General features: G+C 35.7%; 1 protein-coding gene across 1 annotated transcript in view; it reads right to left on the bottom strand.

The window, feature by feature from the left end:
- The window catches only part of LOC138705576 (uncharacterized), a 181,658-nt gene that overhangs the window by 68,171 nt on the left and 95,820 nt on the right, over window positions 1-17,667 (bottom strand). The window contains exon 3 of the mRNA XM_069834178.1: window positions 4,874-4,972. Within this exon, the coding sequence (XP_069690279.1) occupies window positions 4,874-4,972 (99 nt within the window). The remainder of the gene's footprint in view (window positions 1-4,873; window positions 4,973-17,667) is intronic.

Here is a 17,667-nt window from a genome sequence, read left to right as displayed (position 1 = left end):
AATATAGCGAGATTGATTGACTATCACAATATATACGACATGATAACTGTTAACGGAGCGGGAAAACCCGTCCTCGTCTCCTAGCTGCATGCGACAACGAAAGAACCAAAATGTCGTACGATTATACCCAGTAATGCAGAGTCTTAAGTAGACCTGTTACGTTTATTACTCGACCGAGGTCAGTGGAGTCCTGCAGCCGGAGCGCCACTTGTACTTCTCCTGCATTCGTATAGCGTTATCGCGATGGTTCACATTACGCCCGCGTCTCCACTCGCCTCGGTTGAGTAATACCCTCCAGCTAGTCGCTTCCCAACCCACACCAGCTGACTACACTTAGGTTCGTTGACTATTCAGATTCTGAGCACCTACCTCCATTCGTCCCTAGACCATCCCCATTCGTTCGTTGCCAGCCGGCGATCGGGAAATGCTATAGAGTGATAATGGTATGAAGATCGGATGGAATGATGTTGCTCCTAACGTGGGGAAAGGGAAAACCTCGAGAAAAATTCCATCTGCGACCTCGTAGGCCAAAAGTATTACTGTGGATATTTCAGGCATAACCGGAATTGAACTGTATTAGTTCCAACTATAAAGATTCCGGAGCTTCTGCCAAGTTGAAAAACAGAGTTTCGTTAAATATCATCACGGATTTAAATTAAAAAATTCTCCTTAACGCTGTTTCATTATTTCTTTACACCGATTGTTTATGTGCCGTAGTGATGAAGTCTTGCCCTGGCAATGTGCGTATACTGTACAGTACATAAACAAAAAATATTCATCTTCCCATTTCTTGTGGAACTGAAAAGAAGGAGCACTTATTTCAACCAGAATGTAACACTACCATTACAATGAAGTACAGTATTAGAACAAAATATTGATGATTTGTTAAACTCCGCTCTAATGAAGTTGAAGGGGAATTACCGTGGAACCGTCTAGAGTCGACCTGGGGGTCTAGATTCGACCACTGTGTACAAATTTCACGTGTTTATTCCAATAGAATTTCCTACTAGCCGCCACTGCTTGCTTCCAGCTGACTGATAACACTTCCCCTTTCAATCTCGCAAGGTAGTGCCAAACGTATTTTGCGTTCTTGATTATGTGAAATTCATTGTTGCCAATAGCAAAAATAGTAACAAAAAAGTACTCTGTCTAACTTTTAACAATTTAGCCTTGTTTAACTGTAATGCAATACAAAATAACTGCATTTCTGTAATCAGAATTTTAAGCTTAATAACATATTACAACAAAAAATATTTTTCCATATTATTGAGAGATGTCAGAAGTTGAAGTTATATTCCAGTACAGAGTCGACCATGCAGGCCTGTGGAATTAATCCATTCCAGCCACAAAGCTTCCTTAATAAACTACCACAATCTGGTATGACAGAGTCTCCAGAATCTCAGTACACACCGGCACTGGTGGGAGAAGCGGTCATCAAAGTGCTCCAGGGCATGAGATATGAAAAATAATTAGCTGCCAAGAAAAGGAAAAGGAAAATTGAAATTGAACCAGGAAAAAATATTGTATCAGTAGGCCTACTGAAGGCGGAACATCTCAGTCAAATGAAGAAATCTCTCATCCTGTCTCAACTGAGGAGACCAGAAAAAGAGAAGCCAAGAAAACCACCAAGAAAAGAAAACAGAGAGGATACCAGGAGTCCACTGATAATGATGAAGACAGACGACATTTCACTAAAGATTCGTCAGATGAGTGGGTTGAAGAGGAAGATAACAATGATAATGACAATTTCGATGACCCTAAATCAGGGGATCAGCTTTTAGTGAAGTTACCAACTAAAAAGACAATTAAATTTTATGTCGGTTGCATTGAGGAACTGATTCCAGGAGAAGGACTTGAACTTCGTTTTGTTAGAAATTGTAATGGATTCCAGTTCAAATATCCTGAGGTGGAGGATGTGAGTCTTATTGACTATGTTCGGGTAGCAAGAAAACTAAATGCTCCTGTTCCTATGGAGGAAAAGGAATTCTTAAAATTTGGTGTTGATTTTCAGGGTTATGATATTAATTAGGAGATGGAGACTGTATTTTCTGTATTTTTCAGAACTATTTTATTAATTAATACATTAATAATATGATAATGTTGTGTGTAGTTTGACGTAATTTTATGTCTGCTAATTAATTAAATATTTTCTATTAAATTTATGAGCCTTAACGTATTTAATGTATGCACATTAAAATAACTGTATTAAAGTTCGCATTTTTCTATCCCAAATAAATAAAAAATAAAAAATAGAAAAGTAAATAATAATAAAAGCATCCAAAAGGAGGTCGATATCGACCGGAATGAGAGCAAACGTTCATTTACATGTATTTTTAATATGGTGGTCGACTTAACACCATGTACTGGGTTGAGTCGACCGGCGCTTAAAATTTGTTTTCCTCAGTGACCGTGGAAGTCCATAAAATAAAAATAACAGAAAACAATCCCTGAGTTGTGCGCTATAACATAACATTTTCAGTGAAATAGTAGATCGCATTGTCTGTGAAGTAGCGTTAAAAATACGAAAAAAAGCGGTCGACTCTAGACGGTTTGATGGTATTGCATATCGCTATGAAGATCGGCAGTTTCTCATCTTTGATCACCATTATGGCGCAAAATTGGCAACATCTAAGACGACAAAGTGATACAGAATTTTGACAGGTTACTGCTAGCGAGAGGTGCGCACGACAGTATATTCCATCAAACAGTAGCAGCCAAACTCTAATTGCAGATTGGACAAACAACATACTTCTGATAGATCCTACTAAAATCCCTTCTGAATCTCTTAACTCTAAACCCTACAGCAACGACTGTAGGAATTAACTCGAATATTTCGCTGTTAGACTACTACAATCAATTTTTCTTGCTCTCCATAGTCCATTCTATCTCTGTTAACCCTCTCCGCCGTGTGGAGTAAGAATGGCTGAGGTCAGGAGGGCGTGCAGCAGTAGGCATTAGTTTTGATTTGGAAACAATTTCCTTTATTGGTTCGTAGTTTATTTGTACATGGAACGCACGGGTTATGTTTTCTTCTTGCGTTTGTGTAGAGGAGAATTGGATGCAATAAATTGCAATATTCTTTTTTCTGACTACATTGAACTATTCATAACCTAATAGCAGGAGAGAAGCAATTGTTCCTAATTATAGTAATTCACTAGCCGTACCCGTGCGCTCCGCTGCACCCGTTAGAAATAAATATGAAGTAATTACATAATTAAAATAGGACATTTGACCCAGAGAACATTCGTGTTTGATAGAAGGATAAATCGTTTAATATGTTACTTAATTTAAATTGCATCTAAATAATTAAAATGCGATCATTTTGGTCCAGAGACACTCATTTGGTGCAATGACAATTCCTTTAACATGATTCTTAATTTTTATTACATGCAACCATAGTTTAATGAAGATTGACATCATTTAGATTTAATGTGTATATTTTATTTTACTTGTTATAGGTTTCCATTGAATTATGGTAATAACTTAATTTAAACCCTTGTTTTCTACGTATTCAGTAAATGGCGCTTGGTCCACTATGGTTCTGAAATCTGCAAATAACTTAAATTATATTATATAATATTACATATTATATTATATTATATTATATTATATTATATTATATTATATTATATTATATTATATTATATTATATTATATTATATTATATTATATTATATTATATTATATTATATTATATTATATTATATTATATTATATTATATTATATTATATTACATTACATTACATTACATTATTATATTATATTATATTATATTATATTATATTATATTATATTACATTACATTACATTACATTACATTACATTACATTACATTACATTACATTATATTATATTATATTATATTATATTATATTATATTATATTATATTATATTATATCAGAAGTTACTGTAATAACATTATAGCATTATGTCCATCTAGAGAAACTACACTTTCCAATGGTGAAATAATAATTAATTATACAAATCGGTTAATTTAGCTTCCGTTATTACTTCATACAAACACAGAAACATTCTCTGTAGGCTATCTTTCATAGCTTTCGATTGTTGCTGTCCAAGGCCCCTTATAGACGAAGTCATTTGTTTTTTAATTCATTACACGGCCTTAGATGGCAGTTATTTTAATTTTAAAACTCATTTATCTAATTAAATATCAGTCCTAATAAAATTTTTCAAGGAATAAAACTTATTGAAAATTATTTTTAAAGAAACTTTTGTTATGTAACATTTTTCACAAAAATCAATAATAAGCGAGATATTTCGATTTATTTAATTCAGGCCTCCTTATAACCCCCCTTTTAAATAATGTATTTTGAATGCCATATAGCCTAAAATCTAAGTTACAACAAACTTAATTTATATTCCAATTTTCATCGAAATCCGTTCAGCCATTATCGCGTGAAAAGGTAACAAACATACAGACAGACATATAAACAAAAATTTCAAAAAAGCGATTTTCGGTTTCAGGGTGGTTAATTATATATGTTAGGACCAATTATTTTTGGAAAATCGAAAATTACCAGAAAAATTTCGGCTACAGATTTATTATTAGTACAGATTACCAATACTACAGTCCGTGACTATTAATGTGGATTATAAACTCTGTGTATAGCGAGAAAGATTATTATAGAGATTATTTATATTTGTACAATGTTTCTTTTATGGTACAGGGTTATTCACGGTTGTTTTCCAAAAACATTTATACTTAAATATTGATTTTTTTATATTAGCACAACGAAGAAACACAGGGTAATAATTAAACTCTTGTATTAAAATTTAAAGTATTAATCACATTTTGAAAATTTCACACCATTTTTCTTAAAATTATTGTGAAGTATGAAATGTAAACTTACCACAGCAACGCCACCTGACATGATGATGGTGGTGGTGGGTGAAATCAGGAGGCCTGTGTTCGTATTCTGGTATATGCGGATAGTCACATCGAGGAACTGCTGAAATAAAAAATAATGCGTTTCAATATCGAGATATCTAGAAGGTCTGTAACCTAACCCTTAATGTAAACGCAATCAAACTGAAGTCTTGTTCCAGCACCCCTCATCACCATGCCACGTTCTTCTAGCTTCATAGGCTACTATTAAAAACGTTGGGCTATAAATACACTGATCCAACTCCACTCCATAGAGCGCCAAATTTCTATCCATAGTGTCGTTAAGACATTCTGGTGTTTATAACCAGGCTTCGCATTTTTGTCACGCTGAATTTATCGAGGAATATAGCCTTGTACTAGGGAGTTCAAATGTCTGGTGCTCACTGCATACAGTAGGCCTACGGTGAAAAAAAAAATTAAATTAGTTTATTTAAAGACGCTAGCAACTGCAGAGGTTATATCAGCGTCGCCGGTGTGCCGGAATTTTGTCCCGCAGAAGTTCTTTTACATGCTAGCAAATCTACTGACATGAGCCTGTAGCATTTAGACATACTTAAATGTAATCGACCTCGACCGGGATCGAACCCGTAACCTTGAGCATAGAAGGCCAGCGCTATACCAACTCCGCTACCGAGAGCCGCACCTACGGTGAATGTAAAATATAATAGAGCATATCATGATAATACTGCAACTTAATTTTAATGGTATACACAATCGAAACTTTTTGAAAAAATATGTTTGCCATGTCATTGATTATAATTGAATTTCAAAATTAATAATCTGATAATAAATATACAACAGAAGTATTATACATACATACATACATACATACATACATACATACATACATACATACATACATACATACATAACATAACATAACATAACATAACATAACATAACATACATACATACATACATACATACATACATACATACATACATACAATAATTTTACACCTATTTATTGAAAAAACTACTATTACAATGACAAAAAATATACATTCTAAGAATATGTTACCATTCCTTACATAAAAATAATCATTTCCAAATTCAGTCTTAAGCGAATTTCAGAGGAAGTCGATTCGCTTTGTGCAAGTCAGGGGATAATAACGTGTAGCAGAGGCGTTGAAAAATAAGTAATGTCCTAAATGACTTGTACGAGAGGCGTTGTAAAACGGGGAGACGGCACTGTATACTAATAATGTGAAGTGCCGCCTCACCAAAAGGTATATTGCTTAAAGACAAATATATTCATTCACATTTACATTTCCAAATTCCGAAATAAACAACTGCGGTGTAGATATTGGTGGAGGCACTTGTCTCCTGGTGCGCCTTCTGTATGACTGGACGGCATCACAATGAACTCATCGACATACAAACATACGAAACAACGTGCGCTTCTACGTAACACAAGTCAGAACTCATAGAGGTCTTGTAACCTGCTTGCACCTTTGACTGACGTCATTAATGTACCAGGAGGAACTACTCCATCCAATATAGCTCTTGCGACAAAAATGCGAAGCCTATTTATAACTACTTCAAAAGCGAAGGTTGTGCATGTCGGTCATAAAATCTACTTTTGAACACACTTATCATGAAGCTCTTTATAACAATAACGAACTTTTTTGCCTGCGTTTTTCACGTTACAGTGGCTTTTTATCGTACCTTTTGAGCACAGTTTTGCCGAGTGCGCTATTCCGTCGGACATGTAGCAGGCCTATAGCGTGGAGGTGTAAGGATGATAGATTAGAAGTAATGATAAAGGGATAATGAGGGCTGGGAAGCAGTTGGATCGAAGTTTTTGAAATTGGTACTAATTGGAGGGACTTGGAAACCACTAAAGATGCAAGTCAGGATAGCCAGTCCCTATGATCGAACCCCGGACCTCCCGAATGAAAGGTGGGAATGATAATCATTACACCATCGTTCTTGGCTTAACATAACCATGATTAATGAGAAATGAACCTTTTTTTCTTTCGGAGGAAGATCCGCAGGCAACCACTGCAGCCTTAGGCTTATTGGGCAACCTCCTTATGTTGGGATGATTATTGAAGTCCTTAGGATCGCTTCTTTCAAGCGCATGATTCACTGCATGGTGTCACAGACTAAAAGGACGTCAAGGTAAGGACATTAGTATACAGCCATTCAGTGCAGTTCAGTGCTATTTCGTGGCAATGCAGTATAAAACAGCGGATCTTCATTTATGATACGTACAGATTATGAAGAAATAGTATATAGTGTGTCATGCTGTATTTTCTGAGTCGACAGTTTCAATGCTCATTATAAGGTAAACCATTAAATTATATAATGTTTAAGTCGCGAGACTTTATTGCCGAAAGCTAACACGTTGATCACCGCTAAGCAGGCTGTAACTTGAGCAAATAACTTTTTGAATAGCGCCGTACTAAGCGAAACCTGTTTCCAGGCGTAGGCTACAATAACAACAACAACAACAACAACAATAATAATAATAATAATAATAATAATAATAATAATAATAATAGCAATAATAATAATAATAGTAATAACAGCAATAATAATAATAATAATAATAATAATAATAATAATAATAATAATAATAATTAGTTGGTTGGGTAAGCGAGCTTGTTTGTTCCTTAAGCAGCTTTTGGTGTAAGTTCTGATGATGGATTGAAGTCACAATCATGTATTTAAGTCCTACAAAGGATTATGTTTTACCGTTAGCAATAAAACGTCTGGTTTGTCTTTTATAGAGGCAGGCTGACTCCAGCGTGTGTATTTTGCTGTTACGTTTCAAGGTTCTAAAATGGGCTTCAGATGAACTCGGACAGGGTATTAAAATCCTCGACCGGAAGTCATACGAGCGATTTCACGTGCTCTAATAAGAAGCACAAATAATAAGACGAGAAATTGAGATACTAATGTTTGTATCCGACTGTATCTTTGTAGTTTTTTCTTGGATCGTGAGTTATTTCGGGTACAGTACGCAGCAAATCGATGCATTGTAACTTAAATTAAACACGCATGTGGCTTCGCAATTCCAATTTCAATTTGATGACGGGATGACACTGACATAAACCCACTCTCACAACAATGTCTGATTTCACCGTTGATGCTGATTGACCGCGCTGACCTATAAAACACTTCTACTTATCGAAACAATATCGATCTGATGTCAATAACAGTTCACCCCTTTATAACTGTTGTTTTTATAGTCACTGTGCCTTTGTTATTCTCTGGAGTGAATAAGAGGAGAAGAGAAACAAGAGACAAAGAAGACTTGTGCGATGAAAGAGTAATGGAACGGAGAAAAATTCTCTCCGGAGCCGGGATTTGAACCCGGGTTTTCAGCTCTACGTGCTGATGCTTTATCCACTAAGCCACACCGGATACCACCCCGGCGTATATGATTTAAGACGGCGCTTATTCCGTCGGATCCCGGCCACTAGTCACTCATAACGAGTGCACCTCAGCACATGTGTGGACTTCGGTCCTATGTTCATAGACATCTATGACGTAGTGCAGAGGGCGGCCACTAGAGGGAACCCAAGAGTTGGAACTCAGAGACAATTCTAGTCCGACGCCGGGGTGGCATCCGGTGTGGCTTAGTGGATAAAGCATCAGCACGTAGAGCTGAAAACCCGGGTTCAAATCCCGGCGCCGGAGAGAATTTTTCTCCGTTCCATTACTCTTTCATCGTATGATGACGCAGAATATCTGCATGGAAATATCATATGTACTTCGGTACATAAAACTAATATAAACTAAAAAGAAGACTTGGTTACTTTGTCTGCGTTGAACATACAGAGTGGAAGGTAGCCTTTTACAATCTTCACACACATAACAGAGCATGTCATTTGGGAACGTTGTGTCACATAATATTTTTTCATACGACCAATAGTTTTTTGTAATATTTCGAGAAAACGAATGTTGCAACGTTATAGACAGTTGCAGTCTTTACTTGGCGAGATCATTGCATCCCAGTATACTGAATGCCGCTCCAATCATCTACTTGGCAGGGGCTTTGAGAGGATGTACACACATACCGTTTTGTAAACAAAAACATCTGTTAAGAATGCAGCTAAATCAAAATTTATGTAATGGTAACATGTTAATTACATGAACTATGTTATTCGTTATCTATGATGAAACGCTCGTTATTTTATCGTTTCAGCACTAAATTTAGTACGAACAAACACGTAGTTTTCATTACATTTTAAGGCAATTTTATCAATAATACAGTAGAATAAAAAATTATGCATAAAACAAAATTAATCCTTTAAATACAGTATCCGTTCATTTTGTCGAATATGGTAAAGTTCGGTATATGTCAATGTTCGTTCTGGAGGAGAAGGCATATCATATTTGTTCGATCATGTCCTCATGATATAAAATATTCTGTATGTACAATTATACACAATACCACTTCATTCTAGTCCCGAGATCAAAGAATCCATGAATCTCTCTCTCTCCATGTCCCCATGTTCCGGAGAGGAGAGGAGAGGAGAGGAGAGGAGAGGAGAGGAGAGGAGAGGAGAGGAGAGGAGAGGAGAGGAGAGGAGAGGAGAGGAGAGGAGAGGAGAGGAGAGGAGAGGAGAGGAGAGGAGAGGATGGTCAATGAATTCGAATGGTGAAGTTCTAACGAACATCACATATCTGCTTCCGCGAAATGAACTTTGGTTCTTCAGAGATTCTGCAAACTTGAACTGCACGACGCTAATCCATACTGCTGCACATTGCCGATTGCCTCGTGATATGGGAGTCGTAACATCCTGGCAGTCTAAAGACTAGAGACGAGAATTTCATGCACTATAAATTCCCAAACTATGCATGCATTCATGCACTATCAAACTACGGAACATGCACGATTAAGCGAAAAATACATTAAAACATGCACTTTCATTTTTGTTCCAAATTTCATATTTCACTTCACTTCACTTTTTTTTTGGCATATTTAACAATTAACAGAATTTCTAAATTGGTTTCTGTAAGGTTCCTGTGCTTGCCAGTCAATATGTTTTTGTAGGCAAAGAATGACCCCTCTACAACTCAAGAATTTATGGGTGCAAACTTGAACGAACCGTTTTCTGTTATTTAGTTTTTTATTTTTTTATTTTCCTTTTTCAATCCTGATTTATGAAGGTAAAATGAGAGTCATTAAAATCGAGAAACTGGGGTGTCCACTCAAAACCACTAAAACGTGCTTTTAAACTGAATATAATGTATATTATATGCATTATTAAGCTAACAATATTGCTTAAATATGCATTATGCATGTTTTATCCCCAAAAAGACCAAAACATGCAAATATGCACGGACAAAGTATACATATTTGGAACCGGAAAGTAATGAAATAGATAAGTACTAAGTTTGAACTATGTCCTATGTTCCTATAAAAACATGCATTTGTATGGAATTCTCATATCTACTAATGACGTTTTGAATAATGAACAATTTAGTTTTAGTTACTATAAATATAGGAAATGTTTATATTAATCACTTTGGTTGAGATTAGATACTAGACTACGATGATGATGTGTTGATAATGAAAAATGAAAAGGAAGTATACTCTTATCAATAGTCCGAGGAAATACACCATTAATATCGGGCCGGGCTACTTCTTTCTTCCTCTGAACCACTCAAATGGAAGTTCGGAAGTAGACTGAAACCAGGTAGCAGAAGATTCGTGGTTTACCATTTGTCAGTATTAAGTGCTACATTATACACAGTGAATAAGGGTATTGAGATAATGAAGTTGTTTGATAAATACAGTAAGCCTATATATGGGCAAAATCTTTCTTTCGTACGGAGGAATTGGAATGGCATAAAACGGCACTCGGAATAGTCTAGCCTGTAAGATATCACACTTCATCTTTGAAATACGAATTGGAACTTCTGACTCATAATGAACTATACATAACTCACTGTAATGTGGGACATTTTCATTTGTTGATTCTTATTTTCGACTGCGAATCAATAACGATTTTACATACTCTACGTTCATAACTAAGAAATTATTCTTTATTATAATAATAATAATAATAATAATTATTATTATTATTATATCCCCAAAAACAAATCTTCGCACATAGTGATCTACACTTTCTGAACATTGAATCGAAACCTCATTCCGATTATAGAATTACAATATTCCTGCATTGGCACTGCAGGAATTATTAAAAACTAATAGAAAAGTCTACAATTAACTTTAGAGGGAAAACATGTGTTATACAGTGTAAAAGTAAATCCTCTAGCATATGAGTGAACAATAATTTGAAGATCACATGAAAAAAATATATTTTTCTAGTTGGTTATTTAACGACGCTGTATCAACTACGAGGTTATTTAGCGTCGATGAGATTGGTGATAGTTAGATGGTATTTGGCGAGATGAGGCCGAGGATTCGCCATAGATTACCTGGCATTCACCTTATGGCTGGGGAAAACCTCGGAAAAAACCCAAGCAGTAATCAGCCCAAGCGGGGATCGAACCCGCTCCCGAGCGCAACTTCAGACCGACAGGCAAGCGCCTTAACCGAATGAGCCACGCCGGTGGCTCAAAAAGATCATATCTGCTCCAATAATTATTATGGGATATCCACAAAGAATGACCAAGAGACAGAGAGAAATTTATAAATGCTACAATAAAAAATTGAAAAAGGAGTAAGTGACGTAGTAGAAGAAGTGGAAGGGTACAACATAACAAAGAAAGGTGTATGAGTTCAGAATGTACAGATACGGAATTAAAATTCTGAGCGAGTCTTGGGAGTCCACCTGTATTTAGGCAACAATTTCGCACGACTATCCACAAGTAGCATATATACAAGAGGCTCTTGCGCAGTGTGTTGTAAGCGAAACTTATACAATAAGAGAGCTCTAAATTTTATTCCCGTACCTGTACGTTCAGGATACGGCAAGCTTAATTTTACAGAGCGAATACTAGATAAAGACATTTTTAAAGACAACTTGTAAGAAATAGCCATTAATAAAATTATAAAATTCAAACAGTCTACTGACACCTAATCCTGCAACTTAGAAAAAGCAGCATAAGTAGGCAAAAAAGTAAATGGGGAAAAAAAATCGATGATCAATCATAAAATTAAGTTTGAAAATAAAAGGATTAATAAGAGGTCCAGCTTGAAAAATTACTCACGAAGAAGAAAAAGTCTACGATAGAAAATAATTCGAAGATGAATAGAAATAAGTCGAAGGCGAATAAAAACAATTCGAAAGCTAATAGAAATAAGTTGAAGGCGAATACAAATATGTCGAAGTTGACTATAAAAAAGTCAAAGGCGAATATAATAAGTCAAACGCAAATATAAATAAGTCAAAGGCGAATGGAAACAGATCGAAGGCGAATAGAAATAAGTCGAAGGCAAATAGAAATTAGTCGAAGACGAATAGAAATTAGTCGAAGACCAATATAAATTAGTCGGAGGCGAATAGAAATAAGTTGAAGGATCCGAAGGTGAATAGGAAGAAACCGAAGACGAATGCAAAGAAGCCAAAGACAAGTAGAAAAAATCGAAGACGAATAGAAAGAAACTAAGACGAACTGAAAGAAGTCAATGGAGAATAAGAAGTCGAAAGAGACGACAAAAGCGAAGTTAAAGAAGACAAAGTCAAAGTTTAAGAAAGCGAAAGAGAAGACTGAGACGAAGAAGGCGAAACAAAAATGATGGAGGGGAAATGAAAACACAGTGAAGGAAACAAACAAGGCGAGGTAAGGAAATGTAAAGAAAGCGAAACAAAGAATAATGCGAAGATAAAGACGAAGTCGGAGATGGAGAAAAGTGGAGAATAAACAGAAGGTAAAGAAAAAGCTGAAACTATGAAAAAGAAGAAGACATGCAGTTATTAATGGCTTCTACAGTATATATATGTGTACTCAATCTTTCCTTGCAAATTTATCTCCTGGATGGTGCTTAGGACTCCACCCCACCATGCCGTTGACAGCGTATATCACTTTTTGTTTTCTTCCTGAAGTAGACTGATCTGAAAGGCTTTTTGGTCATCTTCCTTCCGAACGTGTCTATAGTATTGATGCTGTTACCAACTTCTGCTGTGTCCGTCCTATCTCTGATAACCTCATTTGTTAGCCGCTACAGTTTTAGGATTCCTTCTTCCGCTTTAGCCCATCTATTCCCACAGAGTGCGTACTGTTTCTCATGACCACTGAAGAGTCCATTTGCCCTCCACATATCATTAGACATTTCCTGTTTTATTAAGATTTTGAGTTTGCAATCAATGCATAGCTTATCCTCTTCACATCCTATGAGGAATTATTACAAATTACTGGCTTCTAAAAAGAAATTTTAAACCAGGGATGCAGAACTGGGGAAGAGAGGGGTAGAAGGATGGGGAGAGAGAGTTTGTTCCCCGTCCACAATCCCCGGCCTTGAATTACGTATCTGTGACGTCCGCAGGCACACTGAATACATATTTCCATATCCAATCCAACGACGTGTGGGGGTGAAAGGAAGGGATGAGTCACGTGTGACGTGTGCCACAATTGTAGCAGACTTTTGCATCTCTATTTGAAACAGTCTGAAAATGTAAGTTACTTTCTTCTGGCAAGGATTCTCCTCAATTTATTATCCGAAAACAAATCTGAACCACCATATAATGTATGTCCACAAATTTTCTCAACGAGTTTCAACAGATGCGCAATATCCGTTAGATTAGTAAGTCATGTACCAAACATAGCTGTATGTAGGAACGTATTAAAGTGTTGTTAAATAAATATTACTGTGTATTAACATTTAAAATTGCATGGCTTATGAGAATATACTGACCTGGTCTTGAGCCTATTGATCCTGATAAAGAATCTACGCTCAACCAAACGAAGTTATTTAAAAATAATCCCATATCATTAATTCATACATAACTTTTCATATTACAAAGAAGTTTTGTTCGGCTCAGATTTCTACACACTTAAAGGACAAAACTAAAATTATTTCAGTAATTTTATTTATTATCATGATAACTGCTCTCTCAAAATGAATGAGCATATTGGGTATTAAATCAATGGCTTTCCCAAAACACGCTGTGAAATGTATTTAAGGACGCTCCATCTGTGATGATCGATGGCATATTCTGTAAAATGAAATTGGTTGCCTTCTCTCCTACAACACTCTTCATTTCGTCACTCATTGATGACAACACGCCCTTCGCTTCCCGCATGGAAGACTTCTGGGCACCTCAGAACATCTCTTCCTCTGTGTCAGATATTTTTGGCATCGTATAATTTTTATCAATCTGACATTATGAACGGAACCGTTGCACCGTAATGATATTTCCAGAGTGTTATTGCAAAATTGTTTCACCTGAAGCACTCAACGATACTTTTCAACAGTTCTCTGTGCCCATTCGGTTTCACATGCAGATAATTTACATCAGTACAGTCGTAAGACTTAAATGCATAATTGAAAGAAATATTATGAGCAATATTGCTTGTAACAATACGTGCGGGATACATGTTTGCACCCAGAATGAGCTTCTTTGCATCGCAATATACATAAATCATCAAGAATCCTGTTTTATTTGAAAGCTGATAGCCTTCCCCAACAAACTGGACTGTAGTGCTTCAACTTGGGGCAGGGAAGACAGCCTATAAGCTTTCAATGCTTCTACAAGTGCTTTGCTCTTAAGATGTTCAGAAATAACGGCATTACGATTCAAGGTTCTTTTCTGTTCGGCAAAGCCAAGAATTTGACCTCTGCATGCAAACATGACTTTTAAATATTTCCGAGGAATAAAGCATGGCGTACACCTGACAAAATTTCGGCCCTTCCTGTGAAAATGCACTAATGCTTTCTCACTCTCAGGAACTACTGAATCTTCACCAGCCTTGTTTTGGTGTAATATGGATAAGCATTTCGGTTTGATGGATGAATCAGTTGCGGTTTCACTAGTTTCAGTTTGAGTTGTAGGCCTAGATGGTATTTCGGAACTATTTGAAACTGCATCATTATCTTGTAAAACGGGATGTTGCATCGGACTCCGTCGACAATTTGAACTACTTGGTAAGGAAAAATTGTTTTACAGGAACCTCCATCCCCGCCAATTGACACGACCTATATAAATAAAAAATCGAAGAAGCGTTTGGTTACTGACCGCATGCGAAACTGCACCAACGGTATTATACACAGACGAACAGTAGTATATGTAGACATGGTAGTAGGAGTCAATTTTATATAATAATATTTCTAACTGCAGAGAGCGTTGAAATTCAACATGGGAGAGAAGTGGACAACAAATAAATATTATTATTATTATATTATTATTATTACTTATTTTTGTCGATTCACGAATAAAATCACTTCACTTGCTCAGCAAAAGTCTTGCTGCCAATAAGAGAAGAAACACCTCTGCCTGCGCTCGCTGTCCACTTGATTTTAAGTAAGAGATATATACCCACTACCCTGCTCAAATTTAACGATTGTCGTCGATTGATGCCGCTATTACTTCCGGAGTCTGACGTCAGACAGTGACGTATCATCCGCGAGTTCAACAACAATACATACATACATACATACATACATACATACATACATACATACATACATACATACATAGGCCTACATAAGTGTTCTACCCATGGGCAGGTCTTTCACTGTAAACTCAGCATTCTCCAAATCTTTCCTACTTTCTGCCTTCCTCTTAATCTTAAATGATCCATATATCCTAAGGTCTTCTATCATCCCAGATCTTCTTCTGTCCCGAACTGTTCTCCCGTTCACCATTCCTTCCAGTGCATCTTTCACATGGCAGTTTCTTCTCAATCAGTGATCCAGCCAATTCCTTTTCCTCTTCCTGATCAGTTTCAGCATCATTCTTTTTTCACCCACTCTTTCCAACACAGCTTCATTTCTTATTCTGTCTGCCCACTTCACACGTTCACTAATGTAGTAATAATAATATACTGTAATTATAATAATTTAATCTCCGTAATTTTGGTGCCAATTTGGGCAGTAATAAAAACTGCTTAAAAGAACTCTGAGAACGAATATGGTATACTCTTTTTTCATGTTATCTCCAATTTTATGTTCTAAGCAAATATTTGTATTGTCTATTGTAATTGGGGATTTGCCCTGTTATAGACATAAATAAATAAATAAATAAATAAATAAATAAATAAATAAATCTGTGGTGAGATTTATGAGACATAATTGCCCCGCTTATAGGCCTATATCAAACTTCCTCATTTTGAAAATGAAGTTGATGCTCAAAAACTACAAAAAAATACTTAAGGATAAAATATTACAGTATCTTAGAATGCAAAAAAAAAAAAAAAAAAAAAAAAAACTTTGACATAAATTCCATGGTTTGAGACTTAGGATCTTTATGTGAAAATTCGTACGATATAGGCAACCTTAATAATATGTCAACATATATGACCCTCTAATTGTTATTTTATACACTCGTGTTTCATAAAAACTTTCCGATAAGTAGTGTGTTCCGAACTTTGTGCTCTAACTGTACTCTGCACTCTGAACAAATGCATGGAAAGGAATTCAATTTCATTATATAATAAAAACATACGCCCGCATCCCGCAACTTGAACGACATCTGTTGATATCCTCGGCGAATTAGCAGCACATCTGTGTCACTAGTGCCATCTTGAAGCAAAAATGTGAGTCACGTCTCCTCAGCAGCATCACTATGGTAACGTAAGTAGTCCATGCCGGGATTACTCCGGAAGGTTAATCACATGGACAGCCTTTGTGTGACGTCAGCAACCCGTTCAGCTGATTCCATAGCACGTTACTAGACGAGACCCGTTGCGTTCTTGGAAGGAATTCAGTCAAGAAATCCAGTGATTACTGTTTCTTTACGATGGAAACAATAACCTTCATGGAATTCCAAACAATTAAGTATACTATGGAATTTAATATCTGTCAGCTACGCTTTTCATTTTTCTGTGTAAATTTTAATATAATTTCAAGTGCAATTAAGTGGTTCTGAATTGAATTATTCGCACATCGAAATTTTGCAGAATTTTGCAATTTCTAAGTAACTACGTTTGTCTGTTGGAAATTGTGTGTTAAAAACATGGCCAAAATTGTAATTTTAAGAGACAACACAAGGGAAATCAATAGAGTATTTTAACTGATGTAACTTAAGTCCATCAAATCCTATTTCTATCTAGCAGTCAACGCTTCATTGAAGAAAGTAGTTTGAATACCTAACTCTAATTATGTGCATATTTTGAAATTAAACACTTACTGCTCTAACTACAATAAAAATTTCAGACTATGAGAATAGATCCGAAGAAATATCAGATATGCCAATAGACCTGAATTTATTCTGCTTAGTGGGTATATCGACGCCCCAGTTCAAAGGGGAAAAAACTGAAAATTTAAAATTTTGAGAAACCTACATTTTAAAACTTTATGTTGTTGTGAAAAATCAAAGGATCGTTGAAATTACTCCAAATTCTATTAATAATGTTTTATATTATATTATATACTATGAGTTTCAAATGGAGTAGCCGTATGTTAAATTGGATTTTTCACAGCAATATCAATCTTCAAAATTCAGGTTTCTCAAAACTTTAAATTTTGAGTTGTTTCGATATGTCTGTAGATACACATGTTCAGAATGCCGTCATAGTGCAATTTTGAAAATAACTCTCAATTACAAAGAAAAAGCAAAGACCAACGACGACGATTTATACAACCCTATTCAAAACAATATATCTCTCGAACTGATTTTGTAAAAATATATTTCCATTATTCTTCCCTTTAAGATTTCTAAAAGCTCTTATAATACT

The sequence above is a fragment of the Periplaneta americana genome, chromosome 9 (genome assembly GCF_040183065.1).
Source record: "Periplaneta americana isolate PAMFEO1 chromosome 9, P.americana_PAMFEO1_priV1, whole genome shotgun sequence".
Lineage (NCBI taxonomy): Eukaryota > Metazoa > Arthropoda > Insecta > Blattodea > Blattidae > Periplaneta > Periplaneta americana.
The sequence above is the reverse complement of the archived record's forward strand: the minus strand, read 5'-3'. Positions and strand labels throughout refer to the sequence as shown.